Source organism: Ambystoma mexicanum, chromosome 9, assembly GCF_040938575.1.
Source record: "Ambystoma mexicanum isolate Mex_15411 chromosome 9, UKY_AmexF1_1, whole genome shotgun sequence".
Lineage (NCBI taxonomy): Eukaryota > Metazoa > Chordata > Amphibia > Caudata > Ambystomatidae > Ambystoma > Ambystoma mexicanum.
The window spans coordinates 1,542,923,325-1,542,950,936 of NC_090931.1; the positions used below are offsets into that span (position 1 = coordinate 1,542,923,325).

At 45.8% G+C, this 27,612-nt stretch overlaps 1 protein-coding gene across 1 annotated transcript in view; it reads left to right on the forward strand.

Moving 5' to 3' along the window:
• The first annotated feature begins 1,542 nt into the window (after nt 1-1,542).
• The window catches only part of LOC138489487 (zinc finger protein 420-like), a 251,712-nt gene continuing 225,642 nt past the window's right edge, over nt 1,543-27,612 (forward strand). Inside the window, exon 1 of the mRNA XM_069617229.1 lies at nt 1,543-1,717. Within this exon, the coding sequence (XP_069473330.1) occupies nt 1,694-1,717 (24 nt within the window). The 5' untranslated portion in view covers nt 1,543-1,693. The remainder of the gene's footprint in view (nt 1,718-27,612) is intronic.

Consider the following 27,612-nt stretch of genomic DNA (forward strand, 5'->3'; position numbering starts at 1 on the left):
AGACGAAAGCCCTCTAGTGACTCGTCCACTCGCACGTACCGGACGCACCATATCCAGACTGGCAGACGCATTTAGATAGAATTGAGAATATTAGAATGGCCACACTTGGATGTAGTTGTGGACATTGGCCAGCGTCACATTTAGAGGGGACTCTGAATGCTAGCATGCCCGCCCTTAGATGGAGTTGTGAATATTAACATATCTACATTTGGACAGAATTGAGAATGTCAGCCTGCATCGCATCTAGATAGGACCATGAGTGTTGGCATGCCCGCACCTAGGTGAAAGCTGAATGCCAACATACCCACACCTAGATAGATTTGTGAAATATAAGCATGCGCCGCATCTAGATAGGACTTTGAGCATTAGCATGCCCGCACCTATACGAAAACCTGAAGACTAGCACAGGCCACACCTAGAATTGAGGACATTGGCCTGCGTCGCATCTAGATGGGACTGATTTGAAACTTGAATGTTGGCGTGGGCCACACTTGGAATTGTGAACACCAGCCTGCGCAGCATCCAGATAGGGCTGCGAATGACAGCATGCCCACACCTGGACAGATTTCTAGACTCTAGCTTGAGCCGCATCTGGACGGGACTGTGAAGGTTGGCTTGCCCACACTCAGATAGAATTCTAGACATTGGCCCGCGCCGCATCCAGATAGAGTTGTGGGGGTCAACCATAGCTCTCAACTCACACGCTTTTGGCGGCTGTAACCCGCCTTGTAAACAGCTGACTCACCCGCCAAGCCTCATGCGCGCCCATTCGTTTCAATGGGCCTCTCACCCGCCAAAAATAAAATCGGGTGTTTTCACCCGCCTTTGAGACATAAATGGTTGAGAGCTATGGGTCTACTGGTGCCACACTGGGACAGAACTACAAATGCTAGCATGCCAAAGGTCAGGTAACCCACTAACCAATATAAGCTCAAACTCTGCATGCTTATCTCATTCAAACTCACACAACCATCTCTCGCACAACAAGCCGCACCCACTTCACAACACTGCAACAACACATAAGCCGGACCAACAGCACACGCGGCCTATCACAGACTCGATACCCGCACCAAAGTTCAGCATCTGGTGTATATTGAAGCTGCCAACAGAACACCACTCCTCTCACTATCCTACTCCCTCTTCACCTTACTAACCCTTCCCACCTTATCATTTGCAGATCCGCCAGAGCGCCTGGGGACCAATTCCATTGGTGAGGGTGCGCGGTACAATTACCTTTAACATTCTGTATGTTTATAATTTAGTGTGGTGATTCTGACTTTTGTGACTTTTCCAGGGCTTTTTAGGTGTGTGCTTTTTTTTCAGCTTATTCCTACGGGGGGTCAGCTTGTTTCGGGCTTGTTTTGAGGGGACATTCGGCTTGTTTGTTTCTTTCTTGCAGCCAGGCAACGCTGCTTCTCCGGGAGGCTCGGGGCGGACTGCTCTCTAAGCTCCTGGAATAGCTATGCCTTCATCTGCGCATGTCCCGGTGAGCAGTATCCTCTCTTCTGCGCAGCCGCAGTAGCACGGCAGGCTGGGCGGGGTTCCACAGGGCACGGATGGGGTGCCGGGCATGCTGTCCTCTGCTCCCCCTCTCTGCTGATGGGTGTTGCTCAGAAACCTCTCAAAGACGTCACTGCAGAGAAATACCCCACAGAGGAGGAAGCCACCCGAGGCCACTGGAGAGAACAGAGAAATGTCAGGACAGAGTCCAGATCAGGTGAATGTTCGCATGTGTTGTTCTTGTGTGTTCTGGTGTCATTGTTGTACCCGTGTTGTAATGACATTCCTCCTCAACCAGCCCTGGCCTTTTAATCAACAACCCACTGGATTCTGGGAATTGGAGTTTCACGTGTTTTACTGGAACTGCAATATGCAAGAGGAGAGGAAGAGGGCAGATGGGCAGGATTTTCACTAATGGAGGCGTGTGGGGAACGGGGCTGAGCTGTGAGCGTGTCTCAGTGACTGAGTGTGGCAGTGCAACAGGTAGTGAGATCCGTACCTCAGTGACTGTGAGTGTGGCAGTGCAACAGGTGGTGAGATCCGTACCTCAGTGACTGTGAGTGTGGCAGTGCAACAGGTGGTGAGAGCCGTGTGTGGCAGTGCAACAGGTGGTGGGATCCGTGTCTCAGTGAGTGTGGCAGTGCAACAGGTGGTGAGAGCCGTGTGTGGCAGTGCAACAGGTGGTGGGATCCATGTCTCAGTGAGTGTGGCAGTGCAACAGGTGGTGAGATCCGTGTCTCAGTGTGTGTGGCAGTGCAACAGGTGGTGAGATCCGTGTCTCAGTGAGTGTGGCAGTGCAACAGGTGGTGAGATCCGTACCTCAGTGACTGTGAGTGTGGCAGTGCAACAGGTGGTGACATCCATGTCTCAGTGAGTGTGGCAGTTCAACAGGTGGTGAGAACCTGTGTCTCAGTGACTGAGTTTGGCAGTGCAACAGGTAGTGAGATCGTATCTCTTTGACTGTGAGTGTCGCAGTGCAACAGGTGGTGAGATCCGTGTCTCAGTGATCCCCGTCTCAGTGACTGTGGCAGTGCGACAGGTGGTGAGAACCCTGTCTCAGTGACTGTGATTGTGGAAGTGCAACAGGTGGTGGGATCCGTGTCTCAGTGAGTGTGGCAATGCAACAGGTGTTGAGATCCGTGTCTCAGTGAGTGTGGCAGTGCAACAAGTGGTGAGATCCGTGTCTCTGACTGTGAGTGTGGCAGTGCAAAAGGTGGTGAGGTCCGTGTCTCAGTGAGTGTGGCAGTGCAACAGGCGGTGAGATCGTATCTCTTTGACTGTGAGTGTGGCAGTGCAACAGGTGGTGAGATCAATGTCTCAGTGACTGTGAGTGCGGCAGTGCAATAGGTGGTGAGATCCGTGTCTCGGTGAGTGTGGCAGTGCAACAGGTGGTGGGATCCATGTCTCAGTGAGTGTGAGTGTGGCAGTACAACAGGTGGTGAGATCTGTGTCTCAGTGAGTGTGGCAGTGCAACAGGTTGTAAGATCTGTGTCTCAGTGACTGAGAGTGTGGCAGTGCAACAGGTGGTGAGATCCGTGTCTCAGTGACTGTGAGTGTGGCAGTGCAACAGGTGGTGAGATCCGTGCCTGTGAGTGTTGCAGTGCAACAGGTGGTGAGATCCGTGCCTCAGTGACTGTGAGTGTGGCAGTGCAACAGGTGGTGAGATCCGTGTCTCAGTGAGTGTGGCAGTTCAACAGGTGGTGAGAACCCATGTCTCAGTGACTGTGAGTGTGGCAGCGCAACAGGGGGTGAGATCAGTGTCTCAGTGAGTGTGGCAGTGCAACAGGTGGTGGGATCCATGTCTCAGTGAGTGTGGCAGTGCAACAGGTGGTGAGCAACAGGCAGTGAGATTGTATATCTCTTTGACTGTGAGTGTCGCAGTGCAACAGGTGGTGAGATCCGTGTCTCAGTGATCCCTGTCTCAGTGAATGTGGCAGTGCGACAGGTGGTGAGAACCCTGTCTCAGTGACTGTGATTGTGGAAGTGCAACAGGTGGTGGGATCCGTGTCTCAGTGAGTGTGGCAATGCAACAGGTGTTGAGATCCGTGTCTCAGTGAGTGTGGCAGTGCAACAGGTGGTGAGATCCGTGTCTCATTGAGTGTGGCAGTGCAACAGGTGGTAAGATCTGTGTCTCAGTGACAGTGTGGCAGTGCAACAGGTGGTGAGATCTGTGTCTCAGTGAGTGTGGCAGTGTAACAGGTGGTGAGATCTATGTCTCAGTGAGTGTGGCAGTGCAACAGGTGGTGAGATCTGTGTCTCAGTGAGTGTGGCAGTGAAACAGGTGGTGAGATCCGTGTCTCGGTGACTGAGTGTGACAGTGCAACCAACAGGTGGTGAAATCCGTGTCTCAGTGACTGTGAGTGTGGCAGTGCAACCAACAGGTGGTGAGATCCGTGTCTCAGTGACTGTGAGTGTGGCAGTGCAACAGGTGGCGAGATCCGTGTCTCGGTGGCTGTGAGTGTGGCAGTGCAACAGGTGGTGAGATCTGTGTCTCGGTGGCTGTGAGTGTGGCAGTGCAACAGGCGGTGAGGTTCGTGTCTCGGTGACTGTGAGTGTGGCAGTGCAACAGGTGGTGAGATCCATGCCTCAGTGACTGTGGTAGTGCAACAGGTGGTGAGATCTGTGCCTCAGTAACTGTGGTAGTGCAACAGGTGGTGAGATCCGTGTCTTGGTGAGTGTGGCAGTGCAACAGGTGGTGAGATCCGTGTCTCAGTGATTGCGAGTGTGGCAGTGCAACCAGTGGTGAGATCTGTTTTTCGGTGACTGCCCTGACGGATGGAGAGATAGGGTGAGTAATTAATTGGACATTGCATTGGCCAGGGCAATGATTCGTGAGGACGGGGGTCCGAGGACGTGGGATGAGGGACAATGGAAAGCTCTCAGTTGGAGAAGAGGTCGGTAGATTTATAGATTTCAGCTTTATTTTGGGTAAATACCCATATAAGCACATTTAAATAGATTCTACACATTTGATTCTAAAAACTGAGAATAGATTACATGCAATTTTATAGTAAATTTAAACAAATAAGGTGTTAAGCCGTTCGGATCCCCAATGCCAAGCAACATTGATATACCTAGTTACAGTAGAAACCATTTCCATAGGTAGCCTCGATTTAAACAATGCAAAGGCATCAATTACCGACCTTAGGCTATATTTATTACACGATGGTGTCCTCCGCTTCTTCCTGAGAACATTGTAACAATGGTAGATGATTTAGCAAATTAGCCTCAGTAGCTAATGGACAAAAGGGCCAGAATCTAAGAGAGCTATAATGAGAGCACCTGCACTTTAACTATAGAGAGGTTTTTCTGGAGGGGAATGATCGCGTCTAAATAAGACGCTACTGGGAATGAGACTTTGTGGACCAAATAGCCAGAACAACTGGAAGGTCTCTGGGATCTCTCAAACTGGAACTCTACATGGAGGTGCTCCCATTCATCCTTCACGTCTCTCGATTCTCTCTCAAGTCTTTTCTACCAAAAGAAGCTTATCTACACACTGATAACCCCAACATTCACGACCATAATGGGTAGCCGAAACCTTCTGGGCTTTATTAACTTTAAGTGTAGATAGTGAAAGATTATTCCCCAATTTACAGCTTAAAGATCGCAGAGCCTGTGTGCCTTTTCAGAATATTTTCCCTTTTATCCATATGTTGTTGCCAGATTACCGAGTTTTGAAAGCAAAACCCAAAGTAATCATAGATATTTAATGATATGATAGGATTTTTATAACGTGCTTAATGCCCAGAGGTTTTGAAGTGCAGACCCGAGGATCGAACCTGTGGTGCCCCGTGTAATCTTGCTTTCAAGGTGAGCACGTTGCCCCTAAGCTATCCTGCTGAGACAAATGGCATCAACATTGTTCCTTGAAGGGATATATACATTTTCTTTCGACGAGTATGATGGCATGTCATTACCACCGTCTTATTTATATTTATTGTACATTTTCTCCCTTTGCAAAAAATAGACACCATGTTTAGTTATTTTTTTTAAATTTTATTTTTGTGTGTGTTATTTTTATTGCCCAGAGAGTGGGGGTCATTCCGAATATGGAGGTAGCCATGCCGCTTTTAGCGGCATGGCTACCCCCATACCGCGTCTGGGTTCCCTGAATGGGGAAATACTGGGCCATTCCGACCTTGGAGGGCCCGGTATTTCCCCATTCCGGGAACCCAGACCCTGTGCATTCCCATTCCCATTCCCATTCGAGCCCCCATAGGGCACAATGGGAATGGGGAGCATGCTAACAACGGCCCGTTAATGACGGGCCCGTTGTTAGCATGCTGGTCTGCTCGCAGGACCTGCTAAGGACACCTGGTAAAACTAGGCGTCCCTAGCAGGTTCCCGCAAGCTGACTCGTAATGGGACAGTAAGCGGTTGACGTCTCCGGCACCTTTACCGTCGCCGTTAACCCCTTACCGCCTAGGTCGTAATGACCTCCAATGTTTTAGAAGTAACAACGGCATAAACAAGAATACCTATTTTCTTATTAGCCATCTTCGGAGCATCTGCACTTTAATCTTAATGCTAAAGCAAATATATAAGTAGAACAATAAAGGGGCTAACATGGATCACTGTTGGACCCCATTAGTAATTGGGGGAAAAGCCAGTGGTTTCACCACTTTGGCCATAGAGTACCACAGCTCATTCCCTAATATGGTCTTCTGATTGCAATTACAAATTTCTGTCTGGAGTTTCAAATTCTCTAAAACCTTCCACAAAATGTTCCCATCTACTTTATCACATGTCATTTTAAAAGCAATGTAACGAGATTCACTTTGTAAAATTACATATTTACTAATAATTGAAAACAAGAAAAATACCTGGTCAATAGTGCTTCGTCTTTTTCTGAATCCTGCCTGAATCGCCACTAAAGTCCATTCTTTTTCAATCCACTCTTCCAAGACTTTACATAAGCTATCTATTAGTGACATTTGGTCTATAGTTGCAAGGGGATAGTTTCAGAATGGGGACTATTTCCGCCCGCATCCAACTAACCCTATTCATTGTATTTTTTTTTTAAACAGTTGATAAAAGTGACTCAAATGGATGGTTGAACCTTTAATAACTTAATCTGTCATTTGTCTGTGACTGTGGCCTTGCTTGATTTTTGTGCAAACTATGCATTATAGACAATACTTTCAGTTATAAAAAGAGTCTCCAGAAAATCATCATATAAGCTGCTTTCAGAGTGGATTTCCACCTGCTAAAATATTGATACCAAGCATCCCTATTTATCTCGAGTGGAATTCGGAGCAATTGTCTATGTACACATATTTGGCTACCAAATGCCAGAAACTACTTTGGTCCTTACTGGCTGAGGTGTACCTTCAGGTCTCCCATTTCTGTTTCTCATCTAATTTCTTCGGCCTAATAATATTCTTATAATTACTACGGAGACCTACAATTTGAGGTTCACCCAGATCAGATTTCAGAGCCTTCAATACATCTTGTATCGTCAGCAAACATTACAATTGGATACTTGTCTACTCCCAACGTTAGGCCATCCATGGGGTTACTAGGATGTCATCAATTACCTTATTAATGACAGAAGAGCACTGGCGCCAATATGCACCCTTGCCTGAGCCCCTTCGGGACCTCAAATTCTGATGCTCACCCCCCCCCGATAAGCACTGCATTGAGCAATGGGTGTGGGATACCTAGATTATGTGGTCTTTCCCCTAATATTATCCGTGGGACACAGTCGAATACTGTCTCAGGGTCAATGTATGTGACTGATTCATCTTCCTTAGTGTTATATACTTCACTATTAGCATGGACTGTCTAAAGCACAGATCTATTGTGCTCATACCTGATTGAAACCCCCTTGTAGATGGCTTATTCCATTGTTCTCACCCATCCATGTGTGTACATGACCCAGTATCACTCGTGCAAACATTTCCCCGGATGAATACAATAGTGAGATTGGCCTGTAATTGGACGGGCAATGTCGCCCTCCTTTCTTATACAATGGCCCTAGCTCGGCCGACCTCCATGTTTCCAGGACTGTGTTGGACGCAACCACTGCATGGAAGAGTTGCAAAAAAAATCTGGGTGCCAGATCACATCCTCGTTTTTATACATATCCGCTGGTACATTGTCTGGGTCTGGGACTTTATTGCTACTCTGAACTAGGATAAATATTTTTTAGCTAAACAGCACTTTTGTTTATCAAACCACAAGGCCATGTCTCGAGATATCTGTGCATTTTCTTTCACAGGTGATTCTTCATCTAGACATGACTCAAATAAGGCAACCTGAAAAGATAATAGACATGCGTTCATTTAAGACACTTCCTATCTTGAATTAGCCAAGATTTTCTTCAATATGTTGGGGGCCCCAGTCCCCAGCCTCGCAGTTAGGCAGACTGGATCGTAATCATATATAACTCGATGGATAATCATTATAGAGGCCAGGTAGGGACAAGTAGTTGCTGTGGTGAGGAAATAGTCAATGTGACTGGAGCTGGTGCCTCTCCTAAATTTCAGGAAGGCCGGGCAAGCGACTATTGCAGCCTCTAAGTGCTGAGGTGAAAAATAAGGAGGCCCATCTGTGGGAGGCAAGAGTGCAATGTTTAGGGGGATGGCAATCTAAATCCGGGATCCCCCAAGTAATGTCCCAGTCAGCTGAGAGGATAACAATATCATCTGATGGTTCAAATTGGCAATCAAGAGCAGGGGCTACCAATAATATGTGGCGCCCTTTAAATGTATTAACATTTCTATACATATCAGCCATATCTTGAAGGTGTATGATTGCTTTATTCTTAGGAAGTTTAGAAGAGAAACCTTTAACTATTTTAATAGCAAAGTTTATACATGGATGGGTAAATATAAGACAAACACAGCAGAAAGGAAACAGACACACTGTAGTTCATCAAATTTATGCAGCACAAGCTCAGAAGAAACTCAAGACCAGGGCGACACTACCGACCCTGGTATAGCAGTCACATCAAATACTGACAGTCCTACAGCAACTGCACCCGTCTCTTTTTTTGAGCTAGGCCGAGGAGTCCAAGAAAACGGACACAGAGGGGTGGGGGGGACAGACCGGACAGCTGAACAAGGACAAGACAGCAGACTAAGAAAACCTAGTGGTCAACCTATCAAGTAGATCCATTTCGGCCACTGAACGTTCTTCTCTACAAAAAGGGTTGAGCTTTGTACCTTCACTAGTCTTTTCCAAAACCGGGATTGTTCTTTTCCGATTCACCCGTAAACTTAGACAATTATTTCTGAACTAGAGTCCATTAACATGAACAATATGGATGATTCAGGTGAGTTTATTGAATTCAAACCCAAAAGTAGGTTTATTTCACTGATCGTTGTTCCATCTATAGATATTTTCCAACAAACACTTCTTAAAGTTTTCTCCAACATATCTTTCAAGAAATCAAGATCTCGGAATCTTAAAAAACATGAACTAGGGAGTCATCACTATTAGACCAGCGGACAAGGGTGGGGCTGTAGTACTCCAGATGAATGAACGCACTTAGCAGCAGCGAGAGTAGGCTCTTTTCTAATGTTATTGAAATTAAATGCTGAATAAGGTATGCAGTGATTATATCGAATACAAAACTAATGAAAAAACAACTAAAACCAAAATAAATACTGGAAAAAACAAAAAATTGGATTGTGGGAGGGAATAGTGATTTTTGGGGTGGGGAAAAGTATTATAAAAAAAAGGGGGGCTTTGTGAGGGGTAACCGCCACCCCCCTCAAAAAACAAATATTTATTTTGGAATTGGTTGTTTTGTATTTTTTTTATTACTTATTTCATTAGTTATAATTGCATGTAACTGCCTAATAAAACAAATCCATAAGCACTGGTGCACAGGTAAGTATAATCAAACTTAGTGGCAGACCGAAACATGGTAAATGGGCCTATAAAAGCTTGCTTTTGCAAAAAACGTGTGTTAGCATTTTAGATGCTGCAAAGGCCGCTGCCGCTGGTGATTTAGTGCAGAGCCTGCAATCCCAGACCAGCACAGAGAGAAGTACACAGTGGTTGTTATTGTTCAAGGTCACAGATTAGAGCTCACAGGTTCCACCAACAAATAAGTGAAACATGCCAATTTTCCAAAAAATCATTTATGAAATGCGATTTCCTAATGGCTCCAAAAACAACTACAGCGGTTTCAAAACGCCTTGTAGAACATATTTTCACTGGGAAAGGGGTTAATGTCTCTGATTTGCAACATTTGTGCAGCAGTATGCCTGTGGTTCAAGGCTCTAGTGGTGCCATGGTGGGCAGCCATTCTCGTGGGAATCAGGATGAGGCGACCAGGGCAGTTTCTTAAAGTTCTACGGGTTGCCTCAATGTAATTTTGGGCTATGGGAATTGGGAGTGGATTGTGACATCACAAACTTTAATTGAGGGCGGTTTGGGAAGGTTTATGGACCCAATAGTTGATCTCAATGTATGTTTTTCTATAAGCGTCTGGGGCCCGAAAAAACTGTTACTTCTTGCACCGGCATGCACTCCTTTTTGACTACTATTGTAATTTTTGGGTGAGTTTTACGATGCGACCAGCGAGATATCTGCCATTTGACCGAGGTGTGGGTATTCCAGCCGTGCTCCAGTAGGGGTGCAGGACAGCGCCCATCGGCTCCAGTAGGGGTGCAGGACAGCGCCCATCGGCCAGTACAAAGAGCTCTGGCCAAGAAAGGTCCATCGATCACACTTCCCAAAGGTCCTTCTGGTCCTGCGCAGCCTTCCCTCCGACTGAAGTGCAGGCTTTTAAAGGGAGACTCCGAGGTCGAGAGAAGTGAAGAATCTCCTAAAAGGATACGTGAGTGCACCTGAGCATGAAAGCGCTAGGGGCTTTTTTTTTTAATAAACATTTTTAATGGTGTACCATGCGCACCCTCATTTGTGGTGAGAGAGCGGTTGACCATAGTACACTTAGATGTTAGGTCTGCCGTTCTGATAGGGAGCAATTGGACGGTGGCACATCTGCGCTGGAGCAGAGGGTTGTGTAGTACATGCAAAGGTGCAAATCTTAAAAAAAGAAACAGGATATTTTAGGGCTTTGGCGAAGCAAAGTACGAAGAAAAGGAAAAAGAAACAGCGTAAGGGAAAGAGGAGGAGGAGGAGGAGCAGGGAAGCTGAACACCCTCTCCCTATACGATATACCCATTGTTAAAACTAGATGCAGGGTATACGAATCAAAAGCGAGTATCTCAAGACAAGGAAGGGACACATAAAAAGAAAGAAGAGAGCGACGCAAGTAATGTTAGCAAGGACGAGAAAGGGAGGAGGAAATATTTAAGTGACATAAAAAAGCAACAACTTGACAATGGGTTCAAGGAACCAGGAAAATCAATGGAGAGGGAAATAGAGGATAAAGGAAAGGAACACGAACATGAGTGGCCAGCGGGACGAATAACATTTAAAATTGTCAAATGGGGACAAGATGGAGACAATAGGGAAACTGATACGGCAGAAGAAGAGCACTGCATGTCAGACTGGGAAGACAATGCTGACAGTGATCTGGGGATGATGAAACAGGCTTCAGAGTAGGAAAACCAGAATAGCAGTAGCGAAAAGACCACAGCTTGGCAATAGACAGAGAGCGTGCACACAAATGCCCCTATTTGTTACGCTCACCTGGTCTCTGCGGAGGCATTGGGGCACGGTTGCAGCCCTTCCTGATCTTGAATCACCCCCTTCAGGCCTCTCCCTCGGTAGAAAAGCTGTGAGAAGTGGTACATGGTGATACTGCTCCTGCGTGGAGATAAGAGTGTGTGAGTGCACCAATCTGTGATTGTTGTACCTCTCAAACCCTTCTCCTCAAAGTACGGTTTCTGTGAGCATACGCCGGCCCATAAAGCTCTCCGTCCTGCTACTTCTGGGTGGGGCGCGTTGAATGGGATCTAGTTCCTTCACTGATCCCTGATAAGGATTATTCCAGTCCAGCTGCAACTATTTTATTTTTTATTTATTTGCATTTATAAAGCACACAGAGCTGCCCTGAGGCATCGTGGCGCTGTTACAGAAGGCTTGATCTTAACATAGGTAGGGTGTAGCATTCGGTAGCAATAGTACAATGACAGAGTAGGACACAATGAGGTTATGCGTTGCTGTGGTTACATTGCAAGCATCACTGTTCATGTTGGTTTAGAAACATTACTGGAATAGCAAGGTTTTTGCGAAAGGTGGTGTAGGATTTTTCATTCGTAGGTGAGGTTGGCAGGGCGTTCCAGTTTTTGGGTGCGAAGTGTTGGAAGCTGGACCCTCCAGCTCTAGTTCTTTTGAATGTGGGAACATAGATCTGGTTGGCGCGGTGTGCTCTGGTAGGTCTGATGGAGGTGTTGAGGGTGATTCTATCAGAGAGATAGGGTGGGGCATCTAGTTTGAGGCACCTATGAGTGATGGCCATGGCTTTAAAGAGTATGCGCTCCTTTACCGGTAGCCAGTGAGCATTTCTCCTGGCTTGAGAGATGTGTTCCCTTTTGGGAATAGTCAGCGCTGCCCGGAGCACGTTATTTTGCATGATTTTGTAGCTTTTTTATGTTGTTGACAGAGGTGCCTAGGAAAAGGGCATTACAGTAGTCCAGTTTGGTACCTATTGTGGCTCTGGCGATGGATAGGCAGTTTTTGGTGGAGAGAAAAGGTTTGACTGCATTGATGACCTTGGCAGTGAGCGCTGAAGAGGAGGCTATGGCATTGACCTGGCGGGACATGGATGATGAGGCATCTAGGTGAACCCCTAGGGTTTTGACAGTCTTGGAAACTGTGATGATGGAGTTATCGATTTAAAAGGATTTATATTGTGGGGGGGAGTTTGTTGAGAGTTTCACTGGTCCCTACTATGAGGATCTCGGTTTATCCCCATTTAAGCAGAGGCCGTTGGCAGCCATCCAGGTTTGGATGGCTGTGAAGATTTTGGTTAGGGCTGTCACATCTTCTTCATAGGTCTGAGTTAGTGGGAGTAGTACCTGCGTGTCGTCCGCGTAGTTGGTATACGCTATGTTGCGACAGTCGAGGTCATTGAAGAGAGGGAGGGTAAATATATTGTAGAGTGTAGGGGCGGCGGAGGAGCCCAGCGGGACGCCACAGTAGATGATGGTGGGGGTTGCCGAGGTGGTGTCTGAAAAGACCTTCATGAGTCTGCCATTTAGGAACGAGGCCACCCAAGCGATAGCTTCTGGGGAGAAGTGTGCTTCATTTTTTAGGTGCATCCCTAGGATATCATTGTTGACAAGGCCAAAGGCGGCGGATAGATCCAGTAGGAGAAGGAGTGCGGGTTTACCTTTTGTCTATGATGTCCCCAAGTTGTATTTTTAAGTCGAGTAGGGCTGACTGTGTCCCGTGACCTGGCTGGAATCCTGACTGTCTTTTACCTAGGATCTTGTTGGTTTCAAGATATTCCTGGATTTGCGTGTATGCAACTTTATCCAGAATATTGAGCAGGAACGGCACAGTGGCAATGAGCCTATAGTTATTAGCAACTTCTGGGTCAAGAGATGTTTTTTTTTTTTAGAAGGGGCGTACCCAGGCTTCTTTTAGACTATCTGGAACTTTGTTGGCGTTGAAGGAAGCGTTAATGAAGGATTTGAAGAAGGGGGCGAGTGTTTCAGTGCAGTCTTTAATGAGGCTGGCTGGACAGGGGTCACCTTTGCAGTTGGATGGTTTAATCTTATTCATTATCTCAGGGACTTCTTGTTCCATTACTTCCCTGAATTTGAAGGGGGTAATGGGGGCTTTGGTGGGATGGGACAATGGGTAGGAGGTGGGTGGGTGGACAGAGGTGGTGGTGGTGGGTTCAAGATGTTGTGATAGGTTTTTGTGGTGTTCCTTGATTTTAGCTTGGAGGAGTTCGATTTTATTCAGTAGGGCGGATTGTATAGAGTTACACCAGGTTTGGTCTTTATCAATATCGTGAGATTTGGTAGCTGGTGTGGTGAGTTCTTTGTAGATGGCGAAGAGTTCTTTGGATTCGGAGCTTGCGTTAGCAATTCTTTCGTTGTAGGAGGCTGATTTGGCTATGATTATGGCTTTTCTGTATTGAGATGTGATTTTTTTGTAGGAGGGTAGGGTGGCTGGCGATGGTGATTTTTGCCATGCATTCAATGCTTTTCTTTTCTGGGAGCGAAGTTCTTTAAGTTCAGATGAGAACCAGGTGTTAGAGTGTTTCACTGTTTTGGCTTTTTTGTTCTGAAATGGGGCAATGGTGTCTATGGCAGTGCTTATGGTGCTCTTATAGATTTCTGCTAGCACTGAGGGGTCCGAGGTCTTAAGGTCAGTTGTGAGGACGCTGAGATGTGGAGTGATCTTGTCTTTAGTGCGATTTTTGGCGCATCTTGCCAGGGCAGGGGGGATAGGGCTAGGCTTTTTGGTCTTGGAAGCGGCAGGGATGACGAAGTGAATGAGGTGGTGATCTGACCAGGGCGTCGGGGTGATGGAGCTGATGTCGATGTGGCAGTTGTGGTCTGCTACCCAGTCAAGGATGCGACCTTTGTTATGTGTGGGTGAGGTTATTTTTTGGTCAAAGCCTAGTTATTTTAGGGCTAATGAGAGAGAATTGGCTGGCTTATCCTTTTTGTCGATGTAGCCTAGGTTGGGCCACTTACAATGATGCTTTTAGAGGTGAGTTTTAGGTTTTGTGTTAGGCGGTGTAGGAGATTCTCATGGAACTCCAATAGCGGGCCAGTTGGGCGGTAGACGAGGTTGATGGTGATGGTGGAGTTGGCGGAGAGGGCAATTTTTATTGCAAGGGAGTCTATGGTGTCACCCAGGTCGGATGTGATTTGTCTGGCCTCTAGGTGATATTTCAGGATGAGTGCTACCCCACCTCCTACTGAGGAGATGTGGTCTTGCCTGATGATGGAGTAGCCCTGTGGGATGCCAAGGTTGAGGGCTGGCCATGCAGCACTGTGGAGCCAGGTCTCAGTGATGGCTAGGATGTCAAGGTTCAGGTTGATAAGGAGTTCGTGAATTTCCGTGGCATGAGCAGGGATGGATCTGGCGTTGATGAGGGTACACTGTAGGGTCTGGGGCGAGGAGGGGGTGGTGTTGTGGCGTGCTGGAGAGGCAGGGTTGGGGTGCGCTGTGACTGGCGTGGCTAAGGATGGTTTGGGCAGGGAGGTGGACGTTTCTGTGGTTGTGGTTGGATAGGGTGGTGTTTGGTGGGTGATGGCCGGGTGTCTGGAGCGGAGTCCCAGGAGTTGGTTTCTGATGTTAGTGGGTCTAGTGTATGATGTTATAGTGGGTGGGGGCTGGGTAACTGTGATGTAGATTTTAGTGAAGAAGGAGGTAGAAAGTAAGTGGGGGGGAATGTTGGAGGGGAAGATGTGAGGGTTGGATGGTGGGATGGTTGCTTGCGGGTGACTCATGGTGAGCAGAGATAGAGGGCTGTGATTAGGTGGCAATGCAGCAGGATAGTGGGGTGGCGGAAGGGGTGCAGCTGGGTGCAGGGCTTAACAATCAAGTCCGTACATGTAGGAGCAAGGTGCAACAAAGTTCACCTAGATTCGAAAATTCACATGTAGGCTAAAAATGCATGAAGCTGAAATGCAATCAAAGTTCACCTTGATTCGAAATTTCACATGTAGGCTAAAAATGCATGAGGCTGAGAGCGCATGACAGCATGGTTGCTAGATGAGGCGAGCAGCGGTATTAACAATACATAGAGACTTGATGCTCCATGGAGTCCTCATGGGGAATTGTCACGTAAGTGGGAGATAAAGGTGTGCAGTCTCTGGCACGCGTGAGAGGCAGTGCAGAAGGTTACGGTTGCGCATATGTAACAAAGTACATATGAGGGCATAAACTGGTTGCAGGGGCGAGTGCACTAACTTGTGGGTGGTGTGCCAAAGTATCTAATACATGGCGTGCGTAGTGGATTATAGTTAGTGTGAGGGTGCTGTTCCAATGAGGGTGGAGTCAGTAAGGCGCAGGTCACAGTACCTTATTTGCGTGATCCGTGGGACCTTGGTTTAAAGGTGCAGAACGTCTGGCAGGAGGCAGGGTCAGGCACGGACAGGCTCGGGACAGGCTACAAGCCTTTTCAATGTGAGCCTTCGCCAGGTGGGACGGCTAACGCCTGCCGGCGTTCGATTGGTCCTGATAAGGGGAGGCAGAGCCAATCCTGGTTAGGCTGAGGGTCGAAGGTGATGTTGGGCTCGGGTTGCCGCCTCGGTGTGCAGGTCGGCCATCTTAGCCCTTTTCTCGTCTCGTGGTGTGCAATGGAGACTCCGTGCACTACGAGATTTGCAGGAAAGGTATTGCAGCAGGGAGGGTCGCAATAAGCATCAGGTTTGATGCAAAGTGAACAAGTAGTAATTATGGTGCGTTCTGATGCACCGAAGGACGATGAGCATTCGAATGGGGGTATGGATGATGTGCAGCCCACAGGCTTACCTCTTAAGCCTGGTCGTGCTACGGTGTGCTTGGCACTGCTCCAGCAGTGTGTTGGGAGCTCCAGCTCCTCCGGGGGAAGCACCGACTGTGAATGTCGGTGCTTCCTTATGATTGGTAAGTGTCTATTGAGCTCTTGTGATTCTGTTCGTTCTGTTTAATGTCTTTATATTTTGCTCCTTATGCCCGCAATAATGTCTCTTTATTTCCCTTAGATGGAAATGCGGCTTCAATGCAGCTGTGAGACTCGAGACGCGGCCGGATGGAAGATTGATGCTACCGCAACGTTCAACAGTAGGTAAGTGATGGTTTAAGAAAAAGCACAAAGTATGGCGAAGCGCAACCTTAAACTGACTGTTTTTTCGATGTCTAACCTTGCCTTCTGTTTTTCCTTGCAGGCGCTGTCGATGATGGAGCATGTCGTGCTGAGGTGCCAAGATGAAGATTTTGGCATTCAGGAAAGTGTAAATTTGAAAACTCGGTTCGCCGAGGAGATGGAGAAGTAAGAACAGCTTCCCCCAGTTGGTACATATGCTGGCAGGAAGCAGGATGTCCAGGAAGCAGGGTCTTCAAAGGTAAGCAGGTTGGACCTCAGGCGACGGTGAGCTTACACTGCTGGTAAGTGCAGAATAACGGGAAGCGTCTGTCTTGAGGATCAGGGCAGCTTATATAGCTGTGAATCCATTAGCAGCCACACTCAAGAATACGCTTGGGGCTGCTTAATGGATGGAATGTTCAAGGTTAATGCATCTGAAGTGCTATGTCCATAATAAAAGCTTTTTGGTGTTAAATGGATGTTCATGTTTACTTTTGTTCATGAGCCTGGCGCCAAAGGCGCCAGGACAGTGTCCACCCAGGTCTCCTGTGCATGCGACCCCTGCATACCTGTACCCCTGACTCCATGACCATGACACTATTACAGAAAGCGAAGGACGAGGTTCACTACATATCATGGCAGACAATGGAGAGGGACAATTTAGTTTACAGTTTACCTTCATTAATGGCAGGAACCAGCAAGTGGATCTATGTTTTTGAGAAAGAGACAGGGGGAATCCCATTGGCCATAGGAGATATAAAAGGTTTATTTGCAATATTGGTCGGGAGAGAAATGAGAAAATATGGCAACAAGCTGGATACGTGGGAGTAAAATTAATCTCCAATATACACGATGAAACACCCTTTAACAACTATCGCGCACATGTTTGGACGGCTCTAAGGGAGCTGTATCCAGACACATCAGACATGGTTTCTATATTGGCTCGTAAAAAGAAGCCTGATGAGGAAGTCAACGCATGCATTATACAATGAAAACTGGAAAATGGAAAATAAAGTACACAATGATTTGAATTAAAAGGGTAAGATTTTCAATACTCCACAGTAAAAAATTAAAAAGATAACATTTCTCCAGTCTTGGTCGTTAAAACATTGCCCAACTCTTGAAAGTAACCCATTTATCGATGGTACCAATCATCTCTAACGGACTGGCTTTCTTTAGAATCACAGCTCAGAGGAGAGCACTGCTCACAGCCTCTGACCTTAGGGTTGCCCAACTACTTCTATTACAGCATAATTTAACATCTTCTTAGCAACAATGATCTATGGGTATATCTTGCAACCGCAAAAACTACATGTGGTAAAGAACATTGTCTCAGGAACAACATTGCTGTTCTAGTATCTCTAACCCCTGTTTCCCTGAGTAACGGTCTTAAATAAAGGTTCCTCAGATATTTTTTTTTTTTCGCATAACAATATGAAATTGTCATGGATTCAACAACCTCCACACACAGCTGGCATTTGTTGGTGTTACTCTTTCCAAACACAAGACAAGGCAGCCACTGACAGGGTCAGATATTTTTTTTTTTTTGGCATAACAATATGAAATTGTCATGGATTCAACAACCTCCACACACAGCTGGCATTTGTTGGTGTTACTCTTTCCAAACACAAGACAAGGCAGCCACTGACAGGGTCCTCCATCTCACTCGCATATATAAGGATTTTTCATAGTGGGGAGATATAAAATCCTGATATGGTTTACTGCCTTGGTTCATAACTTAAATTGGAGATTAAGGGCATCCATAACCAAACAGTCCCTTGCCCTTTGGCCCACCAAGACCCTTTGCACTTTCCTAGTTCCCAATGGCTGGTCCTGTGGGTTATCCCATAAATTGCTACCCCCCTATTTCTGAAAGGGTCTTTTTTACATGTCGAACCCATTCTGTAGAGTTACCTCCATTTAAGGACATTATGTGATTTATTATGTCTGTGTTTCTGAAGCTCTTCTTGGTCTCAGTCTTAACCAGAACAGTCCCAGGCATATCGACGCTTTAGATGCCACTCTGGTTACTTCTATCTCTAGGAGTAACAAAGCAGACAGGGTGCTCTTAGGCAGTAAAACCAGTTTTTTCAAGAATTTTAATTCAGTTATGGTAAGTTTTCCCAAGCTGGCATTACCCCACAGTTCCTCCCCATATCATGCAGCTGGGACTGCCTGTTAAGCATATAGATCTAATGCTGACGAAATTGCACCCTGGCCGCGGCTTGCATGAAACACCCCATACATTTCTAGAGTACAAACAGACCGACTCACTTGGGCTTCCCTCCCAACTGATTCTTGATATCTAACCTCAAGATAGTCTAAATGTTTAAATTGCTCAAGATGTTTTCCATTCACTTTTAACACCAAGGGGATGGATTTTGAGAATTGAGGCTTGAACACTATCACCTTAGATTTCCCAATATTTAGCTTCAAGTCCAACTCTTTACATTTATTCGTAAAGATTGCCAAGGATTATTTTTAATCCTTGCAGTGGTGTTGCTAATAAAACTGCGTCATCAGAATACAATAACGCTGGATACTTATCCATACACAGTTTTGAACAGTCCTGGCGATCTTTTATTAACTTATCGATTATCTCTTGAATGTAATACACGGATGTAATACGAGAAACACAAATACAATCCATACAGGAAATGTGGATGCAGCAAAGTAAACCGCCATGGGATGAAAATATACTATTGTTTTCCCACATTTTATTGAGCGGACTCCCTGCAGATGTGCAACCTCTTTAGAAAAGATAGTGGGAATTGAGGCAAATGGGTGGCCTGAGATACAGACGACAATTGGACACTATCGCAAAAAGAAGCAGGAGAAAGATAAGGAGACAGTGGACAATGCAACCAAGGCTTAAAACAAATGAGTTCAGAAAAAAACTGGCGAAGATACATATGGAGGGACCAGTACTTACAGGGCCCGATGTCGTTCCAAAAGCACCGCGCATGGATGGCTTCCAGTGGCTGCAGTAATGCTGCCAGGAGGTTACACTCGGGTGCCACCTAACCAACAGGGTGTAGCAGTACAGAAACAGCAGCAACCTGCATTCATAAAGGTGCAGCAGCAGCAGCTAGAGGTTATGCAGACAAGCAGAAGTAATGAGCAGATTGGACAGTATCAGACTGGGAGAGGGTACTATGCACGTGGCAGGGGAATGGGTACTATGCACGTGGCAGGGGAATGGGATAAAGGGGAGTGACTCCATGTTTCGGTGAACAGTGCTTTGCATGTGGGAATTTTGGACATTTTGCACGAACATGCCCTCTTATTGCACAGGCTGGGCAACCACAGCAGCCATACATACAGCAGACTCAACAGGTGCAGGTAATGCCACAGCAACAGCCTCTACAGGTACAGTGAGCATACTTCAGGCGCCAGCGCAGACACCGATACCAGAAGGGGTAACAATACTGGGACAGAATACCATAGCCCAATATACAGGAGTGACAATGGTGGGCGGCAACCTATTTATGTCATCTGCGAACACTTTCCCAATGCCGGTGTCCACGGGGAGTGCAAGTGTGTCCTGTTCTAGCAGTAACTGAAGATCCCGAGGAGGAACCAGAGGTAGCAGTTCAGATATGACAGCACAGATTTTCCTTTCTTATAGATACTGGGGCAACTAGATCATGCATAAAGGAAGAAGGATTTCCATTATCTAACAAAGGGTTGGACACACACAGCTTTTCGGGGACAATTTTGAAAGTTCCTCTGACAAAATATTTACCATTGACAATAAGGGCACAGCATATCATAGCACTGTTGCTGTATTCAAGAGACACACCCATAAATATTCTGGTGAGGGACCTACTCAGCAAATTGAAAGCCACAATTTCATTCTCGGAGAAAGGGATGGTGTGCACAAACACAGGGAATGTACCCAACCCAGATAGCAGTGCTGCATCCGGCATACCATGCACACAGCACAATGAGAGGGATACCTACACAGAGGTGTTTGTGTATGGGGTACACGTGTTGGGATGGTTGCCAGGGATTGAAGGGAAGGTGTTCTGGCTGTCCAATGAATTCTTGTTCAGGCCTCAGTGTCCCTCTTCAGTTAGCTCAGACACACACACTCTACTGTACTTGGAGGAAGTAGTAGTACGGAATGACATGATTATACTGGTTGCTCCTGATGAGAATAATATGGAATGACGATCAGTATTATGTATCGATCCCACACTGACAGGAATAAGTGACGCAGAGTTCTTTGCAACAAAAGACGACGAGGAAGGAGAGGTAGTGTTTGAGTTGAGCATTCCTTGTCCGGTACACATAAAAGAAAGGGCAGTGCCCCAGATGACTCAGATAACAAAAAAGAAAGGACAATATTTGCAGGAAGATTTGGAAAAGGTACCCAAGAGCCTGTGGACAACAGGACCCCATGATGCGGGAATACTTAAAGGGGCGTAGTACACATCAAGTTAAAAGAAGGAGCACTGTTGCCACGAATAAAGCAGTACCCACTTATATGAGAAGCAGATGAGGGTATATACAAGACACTGTATGCCCTATGGCAGCAAGGCATAATACAGGTGAGCTCATCCCTTTGCAACACAGCTATCTATCCAATTAAGAAGGCAAAGGGAGGGACGTTGTGTTTTATACAGGATTTACACCCCCTAAATTACATATTTGAAGCAGAGTATCTGTTGGTCCCCAGCCCGTGTCAATTCCTTTGTAACATTCCCCCGGAGGCACACTATTTCACTGTAGTTGACTTTAAAAAATGCTTTTTCTACATTGCACTACATCCAGACTCAAGGTATCTTACTGCCTTTATTTATTGCAGGACCGAGTTTGAACATACTAGAATGCCTCAGGGGAACTGCGAAGGGCCAAGCATATTCAACAGAGTAATACAAATGGCCTTGAGCAATTTGCAGGTTGCTAGCACAGTAACATAGTACGTAGATTAGTAGATTACTTATTGGTGTGCAGCCCAACAGAAGAGTGTAGAAGAGACTCGGTGACACTGATGACTTTGCCAGCAGACAAAGGATACAAAGTGGACAGAGATAAATTAAAATACTGTCAAAAAGAGGTGGTATACTTGGGTCGGATTGTGTCAGCAGACAACAGAACAATAACACAATAAAGAGTACAGGCCTGACACAAGACCCCATGACCAAAAACAGTGAAAGTGATCCAGCAGTTTTTAGGATTGTGCAACTATTGCAGAGCCTGGGTTTTTGATTACCCAATTTACACTAGGCCATTGTTGCAAGCACTAAAAGAAGCACAGAAAAACAAAGCACACAAAATGGACAGCTGAAATGGTAGAAAGCTTTGAGCTAAAACATGAGTTAGCACATGCCCCAGTGTTAGCAGCTCCCAGTTACAAAGAAATAATTCACATGTTCTCACATTCAGATGGAAAGGTAATGACAGCAGTACTGACACAGAAGGAGGGACAGGGACACAAACCACTTGCTTACTACAGTGGGTCAGTGGATGCATTAATGCATGGACGTTTCCCATGTGAACAGACACTTGCTGCTCCTGCATTTGCTATTGAGAAGGCTTCCACAATAAGTATGCGGTGCCCAGTAATTTTGTATGTGGAACATGCATTATTTGCAATATTGGAAAAAACAAAATTGACACTGACCACTCAGAAATCTTCAGGGTATGAGATAATAATAACCATACCAGCAATAGAAGTGGTAAGGTGTAAACAAGAAACCCAGCAGAGTTCATTGCAAAGAAAGTAGAAGGGGACTATGTACGTGACATAGTCAGAAACAAAGGTAACCCCCCAGTTAAGGAAGAAGTGATCGAAGGGGGGGGCATGATTTTCATTGATGGAAGTTCCAGCATTGACCAGAACACGGGGCAAAGGCATTCAGGTTGCGCAGTGGTTGGGCACAGACAAAGAGTACACAAAGGGGAGGAATTAATAATGTACTCACAGACACGACTACCAAACCATTACTCTGCACAAGTGGCAGAGCGAGTGCCCTTGATTGAAGCACTAAACATGTCAGAGGGTCAGAAGAAAGTGAACATCTTCTCTGATTCAGCCTATGTCACCTCTACAGTGCACTCAGGGTAAGGAAAATGGGAAAGGAGTGGGTTTAAAAGAAGTGATGTTACTCCCGTTGAACATGCAGCATTAACTAAACTATTGGAAATGCTACCGCTCCCAGTAGAGTTAGTATTACTAAAATGCAAAGCCCATACTCGAGGGTAAAATGTTATATCATTTGGAAGGAAAGAGCAGACCCCTTTTGATTCGGGATCAGAGGGTTTTGATCCTGCTGCCCCAAAGGGGGAGGGAGGTTCGGCTTCAACCCCGGAGGAGTTACGGCCTCCAGCTCAAACCGCTGATCCATTTAATTTTCCTGTAATCTCGAGTTTACTTAACCTATTAGATAGAGGTCACGAGCTCACACACTACTCTATTAGGGAGATGCAGGGTTCGCTTTCTCTTATGAAAGACAGAATGGCAAAAGTGGAAGGCTTTATTATGGCGGAGGAACGATCTAGATCGTCCTATCTGGCCCAAGTTGAAACACTTTTGGAGAGGATAGCAGCTACCCATATCCAGCCCCCATTTGGGGTTACGACCGCTTCTCAAAGCTCTCAAACGGATAGTGTTGCCTTTGCTATAGATGCACCACAGAGATCTTACTCTCAGGTGGTCCGTGGAGAAAAGGGTGATAGAGTGGAGCAAGTGTGGGCAGAGGACATCAATTTGGTACAGGCTTTGAAACTGCAACATGTGCATCTGTTGCAGATGGAGCAGCTAGTGTACAAGCTTGCTGTCGTCCAGCGTCCGCCAGATCTCCAAGGTGGCGCAGGAGAGGCTATTCAGGCTGGTGATGGGCAAGTCTCCCCGCCTGATAGCCCCTCTCTTTTGTTAGATTTTGTTAATGCTCAGTCTAGGCCTCCCGACATGGTCCCTACACCGCCCTCAGATCTTGAGGACGACCCGGTTGAACATGAAGGAAGGCACTTCGTTTCGCGGAAAGCCAGGAAATCTTTCCTAAGAGCCCAGAAACGACTGAAACAGACTAAAGCGAGACAAAAGAAAGTTGACATATCCACCTCCGTCCCTGAAAATGCATTAGTGTCGGAGGTGAGGCCACATCCCAATAATGGTACCTGCCACGATGATTTGGGAATGGCTCTGTATGATTTGGACGATGAAAGTAGGCGGCACTTGCAGATCGCTGCCCTGAAGAACGGAAACATTCAGATTGTCCCCCGTCCGCCGGTAAGGGCAGGTACTGACAAGCTGCAACCTAAGATGCACTGCTTCTTCCCTAACACTGCCTCTAAAAAGTGGCCACAGGGTCGACAGCAGGCAAGCTAGATGCAGCAATGGCGATTCCACAAAGCCCAATTACAACCCAGGACATATCTATTGCGGTAAAGCGGGATGTCAAGGTGGACCTGGGCCCCTCTGCTTTACCGGTGGGAATCCCCGAAGAGCTGAGCAGTTCTGCTGGGCCAACACTTACTACATCAGCTTTGGTGTCTCTGGCGCGTTTTCTCTGTGTTGAAGTTGAGCCCCCACCCATAGTAGCTCCGGGAGGGCCTGATCTGGAGGCGCTATCCTTTGTGCAAACGCCAAAGGACATGAAACTAATAATAGGTTGGACTAGCAACCCAGAGATAAACGGTCCCGCTCGTATAAACGGATCCTTTCTAATGAATTCATTCTTTCAAATTCCAGCATTAAGAAATCTCTCATCCAAAGACCTGGACTGGGTCAAATTAGCGGCCCACAATAATAACAGAGTACTCAGCAGAGTTCAATCGCAAATCATTACTAAAATGTTATTGGAATTTGCTGAAGACTTTCAATCCATTGGTCTTGTTCCCAGATTGTTTTCTGATATGGAAACCGCATGGGCATTCCTTGAATGGGTCCCGCCCCCCCCCCCCCAGTATGTTCAAATGCTTTGGTCGGTGACCTGCCTGACTCACAAGTTAACAAATTATCTATCCAATTGGCCTCACTTACCCAAGTCTTAAGTGGTCTAGCCTGGTTGGAACCTTTGATAAAAGTGGCAGTCGCCAATACAGGGCCCATTTCAGGCTCATAACTTCCATATTTGAATGTGGCCTTTTGGAATTGTTGTGGGCTAGGCAATCTCACAGCATGGCACAAGCAAGTTGAGCCAGACAAGAGGCCCGATATTTTGTTTCTTCAAGAAACTATGTCACTAAATGCCTTTAGCCTAGACGGTTATTCTTGTTTCTCCATCGTGGCTGAGAGGAATAGTACAGGTCGTCCTTTGGGAGGTATTGCTGTTCTCATAAATAACGGCTTGAAAGCAATAGCATCTGTATTGGACTCATCAGCCTCTTGTGTGTTGGTGAAATTGTCGCTTAAAGGCTTCAAAGTTTTGAATTTGCTCTTACTATCCATATATTGGAATCCCAAAGTTGTTCCTCTGGACTTGTTATTGGAGGATTTGGAACGGATTCTATTCCATGCAGCTAGTGTTTGCCCCGATTATGAAATCATGATCGTAGGCGATCTGAATTGCTATCTATATTTAAAGAGCGTAATACGCTCATCCGCTTGCTGCTCAGCCTATACCCAACAGGCTAAGGATAGAGGGCAGAAATTATTATTTTTCTTCCAATCATGGGGGCTATATCTAATACAATTGGCTCCGCAATCTATTCCGTTCTCTTGGCATCGAGGTTCATCCTCCTCTCTTATTGATTATTTATTCGCTTCTAAAGCGAGTTCTGGCCTGCTTGAGCCTATACTAATATTAGACTTGGGCCTTAGCGATCATCATATGCTGTTTTCACGCCTGCATATGGGGTGTGAACGTTATGCAGCCTCTGCCCCTGCATCCCTGATGGAGTGTGACAGAAACATTATATCTGTAAACTGGCACCCCGCCGTGTGTAGGAAATTGGCATTTCTGGTAAACAGGGACCTCCTAGTGAGCTGGGACGCCAAGATTTCAACAGAGAATGGGATCAAAATTAATGAAATTAATGCTAAAATGATCCATATGCATCTGGTAGGTGTTGCGAAAGATCCTTTGTTGAAGGCTAAAATCGGGGATGCCCAGGTTAATGCTTCCCAGGTCGCGAGCTTAAAAAAGCAAAGAAGTTGCGACCTTCGGCTCTTAAGGAAGCGCGTCATATGCCCGCTTGGATACAATCGTCAAAAAAATCTGATTGAGGCGCGTTATAAGCAGCAAATAAAATTGTTGCGCCGGGCTGCCCACATTTTAGCCAACCAACATATGATTGGCCTGTTGTGCAAAAAAAAGTGCGTGACCTATGGGCCATTTTAAGAAATCCATCTGGAAAGGTCGATCTTCGCATGGTGGCTGTCATTTTAGGCCCGGAATGGGAGAGGTTCTTTAGTTTGAAATTCACCCTACCTGCTAGGTACATCAAATCAGAAAGCATTCCCATGCACTTGACCCTTCCTGTGGTCTGTCCATGGGAAGTAAACGATATTATATGGGCGATTGAGCAACTGAAACCATCCAAAGCAGCCGGCCCTGATGGGTTGCCCCCATGTGTGTTTAAGTTCGATCCCCATTTTTGGGCTAGATATTTGCTTCCACGTTACCAGTTGATTTATCATACTGGGAGTATTCCGGAATCATGGCTAACAGCCATCATTATTCCCATACACAAAAAGGGTGTGCTAATTAATCCTGCAAACTTTAGACCCATTGCCCTGATTGACACAGCTGCTAAAATTTTTACACGGCTTATTCTGGTTGATTTAGAATCTCATATAAGGGCCCTCAATATTCTGTCCAAAGCTCAGGTAGGATTTCGAAGGGCAATGGGAACTCAACTAAATGCCTCTATTCTAGTGCATCTTAGGAGATCTGTACATGTAGAGTCAAAGGGTACCATTTATATGGCAGCCTTGGATCTCTCGTGTGCCTTCGATAATGTCCTTCGAGCTCGCCTTTGGCAGAAGATGCTGGCATATGGCATTCCTGCCACCTTGGTGGCTCTTATTGCTGCATTACATACGAATACCTCATGTCAGATTCGGATAAATGCCCAAGGGCTTCTCTCTGCCAATATTCCTACGCGGATAGGGGTCAAACAGGGCTGCAATCTAGCCGCGGTTTTATTCAATCTGTACCTCGCAGATATTGAGAATCTCTGGAAAGATATCAACGCATTTCCGGTAATATTGGGCTCTATGCGACTGCACTGGTTGGCATTCGCTGACGACATTATCTTATTCGACAGAGTGCCATTCGGTCTTCAGAACAAACTAAACAATTTCCATGAATATTGCACGCAGAACAACATGACCGTTAATCCGGTGAAATCACATATTATGATTTTCACTGCAAAAAAAAAATTGCATAGATTTACCTTTACTATCAATCAGCAGCCTATTTATAGGAAGGACGCGATTATTTACCTGGGTTATCACCTGTTGAATAGGACCTCAATTGGTGGATGGATTCTGTGCTTTTCTCCTACTCTAGTTTTGAAGCCAATTTAGTATGGTTAAGATGCATGCAGGGCTCCACGAATGCCATTATTCTAGCAACTGTTAGACTTGTTTCAATGATCGAAGATCAGTTGTTACCAATGAATAGTGCAATTTTTAATAGGACAGGTTTGGCCTATCCGCATGTGTAACAAGGGGTTAGGGTGCAATAATTAGTTTTGTAGCTCTTTTCTGTTTTGTTTTCTCCTCTGTTTTTGTTTCTATTTCTGCTCTCTTTTATTTTTTTATTTTTTTTGCGCTATGATGCGCATGGTATTTCTTAGGTGGTTGGTATTTGTTATGATGTATTTTAGGTGGTTGGTTGATGTGAGTACAGTGTTATTTGCATATCTGAATGGTTCGGCCTCAAGGTTCTCTCCAGAGGAAGTGAATTTAGGTGGTGGTGATTTAAAACTATTGTATTATTCTTATGTACATAACATGTTTTTAAATGTATTTTTATGATGAACACATTTTGTAAAGGTGTAAATTAAATTTGCTACCAAAACAAATAAAGAAAAAGAAAAAGAGCAGACAAAGCAGTAAAAGAAGCAGCATTTATGCCAGAGGGATCACATGTGCTGTGCCCTGACGAGGAAGAAAAGATACGTCTAATAGCAGTGCTAAAAGTGAGCAAAGAAAAAGACACAATGCCAGATAACTTTAATGCAAACCCAATCATGCAGATAATAGAACTGCAGGGAGAAGCATCAGATACTGAAAAAGACCTGTGAAAAAGGAGGCGATGTTCTTTGTCCCCAACTGACTTGGTTTGGCGACATAACACAGGACAGGTTGTCATGCCAAAGAAATTGTTAGAATTTGCATTGGAAAAGATTCACTATCCTTCCCATGTTTCGAAAGATCATGTGGCTGCAGGGATAAAGAAAGACTTGTTTGTGCCAAATCTGTTTGAGTATGTCACTGAATACGTCAATAATGGTATGACCTGCCAGAAGTTTCT